At 32.4% G+C, this 6171-nt stretch overlaps 1 protein-coding gene across 2 annotated transcripts in view; it reads right to left on the bottom strand.

Annotated features, from left to right (window-relative positions):
- wdr91 (WD repeat domain 91) overlaps positions 1-6171 on the bottom strand; it is a 23857-nt gene that overhangs the window by 14661 nt on the left and 3025 nt on the right. For both annotated transcript variants that reach the window (XM_016568064.1, XM_016568065.1), the window contains exons 3-6: positions 4215-4394; positions 2966-3173; positions 2725-2803; positions 1041-1151 (exon numbers count right to left, since the gene is read on the bottom strand). In XM_016568064.1, coding sequence (XP_016423550.1) covers positions 1041-1151; positions 2725-2803; positions 2966-3173; positions 4215-4394 — 578 coding nt within the window. The remainder of the gene's footprint in view (positions 1-1040; positions 1152-2724; positions 2804-2965; positions 3174-4214; positions 4395-6171) is intronic.

Below are 6171 nucleotides of genomic sequence, written 5' to 3'. Positions count from 1 at the left end.
TATGTGTGTATGTTATAATAAATGTATTAACAGAGCTGTTTTAATGATTATTATCATTATTATTGTCTTACTTTTTACAGTAAACTGTAACAGTAAAATTACAATACTAACATTTATGAATGTTGATAAGAGTTCTTGCTTTTTCTCAACTTTTATTTTGGCGGAAACGCGCAGGAAGACCTCAGCGCTTCTTTTTGTTGACAACAGCAGATTTATAAATGAGTCTCATTATGAATACGTCGTACGTATCGCATTGTCACATGACTGAGCAACTGACGAGTAACAATGTTTCAGGGCAGATTTTCCTCACGCTTTGGACTTTGAACCCTGGTTATCAAGCAGATCTGCTGCGAGTTCGTGCAGCGCTGTCAGAATACATAAAATGCGTGCGTGTATTAGAAAACATAACGTTCTGCAGTTTATTTACTAATTGTTTAAGGCCATTTCGCGATTTCAATCATCATACAGTAACCAGCAACAATCACCCCTTCCTCTTCTCATTGAAGACATGCGATGCAGTCCTAAACAGTCTCTCGCTGTCGCTGCTTGTAATGATTGTTGCGTCTTTCTCCGACAGTTTAAATGCTTCCACACTGCTGACATGTGTGCTGCATTATAAAGAATGTGCGCCTCTCACTCTACGCTGGTTGCTATTTGATCGCGTCATATCATTGTTCGGTACAATTTATTCGGTCTTTTCGCTTATTCAGCCGAACACCGAAAGAGCTTTTTTTGCTATTTTCGGCCGAATAATTTCGGTTGCCGAACATTCGGTGCATCCCTATACAAAACATGGTGACATAAATTTTTAAGTAAATATAATGTGCGATATATTGCGTCACCAAAAATGATTGAGGTCATGTACATATATTGCACAATAAATCGATATATAGATTATTGCGACAGGCCTAGACACAAACACGTCAAATCAAGACTATGGTGAGAAAGTGCCATTTCAAGTGAATGTTTATTCACTAATCAAACTCTTGTCAGGCTCATTATAAGAAGTTAATATATCTGTATTGTGCGAGTCTCCTCACAGCTCAGTGTCCCCGAGTCGGTCCATGTGCTGGACGTACGGCGGGAGTTTGTGATGGACCATCTCCTCGTCTTTCTTCAGGCGCGTCTCTCCGTGAAGAGCAAATAACTGGAACAGACCCAGATATCAGATTACAGACAGATGCATCTTTCCAAAATTACCTTGTTTCCATTGTAAGCGCTTCACTATACACATCTGCAAACTAACAGATGTGCAGAACTGAACTGTTTTATTCCAGTGCAACTTTTAAAATGCAGTACTACCTTTTTTTATTATATTACATGTATCATTATTATTTAAGCATATACAGTGGGGGAAATATTTATTTGATCCCCTGCTGATTTTGTAAGTTGCTCACTTAGAAAGAAATGAAGGGTCTGTCATTTTTACGGTAGGTTTATTTTAACGGATAGAGACAGAATATCAACCAAAAAATCCAGAAAAAACACATAAATATTTCCCCCACTGTATTTATATATTAATGAATAGTGTTTTATTATTAAGATTTAACATTTGTATTTTTAGTACCATTTATATTAATATTACATTCATTCATATATTAATATTTTTAATTACTGATCAGTATAAATGTATTATCAGCATCAATTAAGTACTACCTTGAAATAATTTACCTTTATTGTTATTATTTGTATTATTATTATTTATTCAATTTATTATTGTTTATATTAAATACATATTTATATGTTGATGAATAATATTTTTAGTATTATTATTTTTATTGTTATTATTAAGCATATATTTATATATTACTGAATATTAGATTAATATATAAATTATATTTTTAATAATTGATCAGTATCAATTTATTATTAGTATAAATTATTTAGTACTACCTTGACATTTTTATAAAATCTGAGTTGTTACGTTATTATTATTTATTATTATTATTACTACTATTATATTATTTATATTATCTAGTATATATTTCTATATTACTGAATATTAGATTTATTTATATATTGATATTTTTAATTATTGATCTAAAACTATTTAATTCTACCTTTTTATGTTATTATTATTATTATATAACTTCTTATTGTACATTTATATTAATTAAAAATATTTGTATTATTACTAGTAATTATATTATTATTATTAACATTTAGTATTAGTATATTATTATTTAACTTTATTTTTCAGAAATAGAAATTATTATTAATAATAATAATAATTATTATTTTATATATGTATATTACTGAATATTATATTAATTAATATATTTTTAATTGTTGATTAGTATGATTCATTATCATATCGTAAGTGCTTCATTGTACAAAGGAATGAGTTGAATAACATATTTTATGTTTTATTCTAGTGCACATTTTTACAATGGAGTTGCATATCTATCATGTCACGTCAATGTATGCAATATTATTACTATAGTGTGCATTATTATGTCTATTGTGCAACATTCCTGTGCAATATTTGTCCACTCACTGGAGCCTTTAGAATGCAAACAATGCAACATGTACATCTTCCGTGCCAACTGTGCAATACGATATTTAATAAGGCTTAAATTTGCACTGTCTTTGTATTGTATCATTAAACAGCATACTGTTTATCGCCGACTGTATTGCAGATAAGGCTTAACTCTGCACTATCGCCTTGTTTGTATTGGTTTGTGTATTGTTTGTCTTGTATCGTATAGTAATAACACTTTTTTTTCTCTGAGCTGCTCGCTCTCCTCCTGAACACTCGTGATTCTCTGGACTTCACCGTCGAAGCTCAAGAGCACAGGCTGAGGTGACGCTGTTAAGGAGCTCAGTCAGTCTGATCTCATTACAATTAATGCACATACAAAATTTAAACAAAAAGTATTATTTCTATGCATCAAAGTCACATTAATGCTATTTCAACAGCTGAAGGACCATCATAAGCATCCCATAGCAGGCAGTGTTTGGATATGCATGCACTGGAAGAGGACGCTCAGGAAGTTGTGCAGAGACACCAGGAAGGTGTCGGCCCACTGGCGGGAGAAATACGGAGAGAAGGAGGGATTCTGCTCCGGCGCCGGGATGAAGGGCAGAGCGAACCAATCACGCCACTCCGGCTGAGCCTGCAGCTCCAGCACCTGCTTCAGGAAAAACTCCTGCGTCTTCTCTGTATTCTTCATCTGAGACACAGCAGAGACACAAGACATCGGTCTCCCACTGATGAACTATGCTGAGCAGAAAAATGACAGACAGATACAGAACCACACACTTCTAAACCTTTTTATTTATTATGATTATTTTACATTATTATTTATTTATTATTAATATTTATTTATTTAGTATATATTTACATATTAATGAATAGTATTTATATTATTATTATTATTATTATTTAATAATATTAATATATATATATATTAATTAATATTATATTAATTAATGTATTAATTATATTTTAGATTTTTGATAAGCAAAAATTAATAATTTAGCTTTTTATCATGTTATATTTATTATTAGTAGTTTATTATTTTTATTTTTATTATTACAACATTAAGTATATTTATATATTAATGAATAGTATTTTATTATTATCATTTTCATTATTAGTATAATTATTTACATTTAGTTTACATTGATATATTAATGAATATTATGTTAATTAATATATTAACAATATTTTAAATGATTGATCAGTGTAAAATTCATTATCAGCATTAATTACATTTAGCACTAACTTGAAATAATACAGCTTTTATTACTTTATTATTGTTTTTATTTTTATAGTTATTATTATTATTTATTTAATATATTATTATTTTTAAGTATATACTTATATATCAATGAATAGTATTATAATAATTATTATTATTTAATGTTATTACTTTTAGTATTGTTATTTATTACTGTTATTATTTTTATTACGGTAAGTATTTACCGTATTTAATTTATGTTATTTTAATTGATCTACATTTAATTTATGGGTATTTATTATCCCCATAAATTAAATGTAGTACTACCTTGAAATAATATAGCTTGTTTTGCATAACAATAACAAAATTAGAGGGACAAATGTGTGTAATCACCATGAAAATGACACAACAATACAAAAAGCCTTAATGATCCAAGAAAATGTGCTTCAGTTTCATTTATGCAAAATACAATTTCTAACTTCGGTCTATTGATTTGTGTGTGAAACATGAGCGGGACATGTTCTGGAGCACCTGAACCGTGTGAATGATGTAGAAGCGGTAGAGGCTGGTCCTCAGCTTGTTGACGGTGGGTCTGTAGACGTCCTCCAGTCTGGAGAAGAGCCTGCGGTCCAGATACGTCCAGTACTCCTTCAGACCAGTCAGATCAAAACTCTGAATCAGCTGCTGGAGCTGATCGATGATCTTATCAACCTGTAATAAAACACGAATCAACAAAACCCTGAGATCTGACTGTGGAGAGAAAACTGTACAAATCGGCACAACACAACATTAAATATACTGATGTGGAGGAGTTTGTTTCTTCATCAGATTTGGAGAAATGTAGCATTGTATCACTTGCTCACTGCAAGTGAATGGGTGCCGTCAGAATGAGAGTCCAAACAGCTGATAAAAACATCACAATAATCCACACCACTCCAGTCCATCAGTTAACATCTGGAGAATACAAAAGCTGAAACTTTTTACCTAAAATACATTGAGTCCATGATCCATAATAAGGCTTCCTGCAGTGAAAAAGTGTTCTGGTCTGAATCGGGAGAGAAATCTGCACAGATCAAGCAGCGTTTAAACAGCTCTAAACTAATATGTGGCTGGATTTTGATGTGAGAGACAACAGGAGATGCACTTTTTCACTGGAGGAAGAGTTATTATGGATTATGGACTCTATGGTATTTTAGTTAAAAACGTCTTAATGCTGGATGTGTTTCAGCTTTTGTCTTCTCCAGATGTTAACTGATGGACTGGAGTGCTGTGGATTACTTGTGGATTATTGTGATGTTTTTATCAGCTGTTTGGACTCTCATTCTGACGGCACCCATTCACTGCAGAGCATCCATTGCTGAGCAAAATATTTCTCAAAATATGATGAAGAAACAAACTAATCTTGGATGGCCTGAAAATGAGTACATAACTATTTGATACTTATACATTAATTCACAATATTTGAAAATAAAAATAATAAAATAATTATTTTTTTGGAGAATGATTTAAACGTAAAAAGTATAAGAAAATGTTATTACAGTACTTTTTACTTGGCGGTTGTCATTCAATTGGAACAGTTCTTGAAAATCGTATAAAAACCATATGAAACGAACATGAATACAAAGAGTACGTTTATCAAAGGCAAAGCCTGTTCTGATGGGCAGATGAAGACTGCCAAACAGCCCTATTGATCGGTGACGCTGACATCAATTCCCATCTACATCTCTCTTATTTTCTAACTGCCCTTGAGGGTCAACAATCTATTGTGATGAGAGACACTACTGGTCCTTCTAGAAGATGAACAAATAAAACACCAGCCAAGACAGAAAATACATGTCTGCTAAATGGGGCTATTGTTTCAAACATTATAACAGCGTCTGCAAAGGACAGCATGTGTGGCCCAAGGCTTTCAAAACACGTTCCACTGAGGTCAGGGTGTGATGTTTTCTCCTGTCAGGCACTTCAACAACGGTGAAAGCAGGGAAAAGCAATATCACAGCAACTCAACACCTCCCCCAAGCACTAAAAACCCATGAAAAACTCTGAAGGCTGAGAATGAGGAAATAAATGTGCTAAATATAATTAAAACAGGTTACGTGGGAACTGCGTTTGTTCTATTATTTCCCTATAAGATCCAGCAGTAACATTTATTATGGGAAGCATCACTGTTAGCACTGCTTATAAGTGTTAGGGATTTGAACAACCTCTAACCCTATTAAATTTTGGCATGTTACTCATCTTGCACAAACATGAATGATATATTGAATCAAGCAGCTTGTTGAGGAGAGATGTGCTATTATTTTAATAAGTTATCTGACTTTAAGGAATAGTTCACCCAAACATTAATTAATTTGATCTCACGGCCCTCAGGCCATCCAAGATGTTGATGAGTTTGTTTCTTTGTCAGATTTGAAGAAATGTAGCATTGCATCACTTGCTCATCAATGGATCCTCTGCAGTGAATGGGTGCCGTCAGAATGAGAGTCCA

This window comes from Sinocyclocheilus rhinocerous, unplaced genomic scaffold, assembly GCF_001515625.1.
Source record: "Sinocyclocheilus rhinocerous isolate Xijiao unplaced genomic scaffold, SAMN03320098_v1.1 scaffold2516, whole genome shotgun sequence".
Lineage (NCBI taxonomy): Eukaryota > Metazoa > Chordata > Actinopteri > Cypriniformes > Cyprinidae > Sinocyclocheilus > Sinocyclocheilus rhinocerous.
Note: the sequence above shows the minus strand (reverse complement) of the source record. Positions and strands in the feature narration are given on the sequence as shown.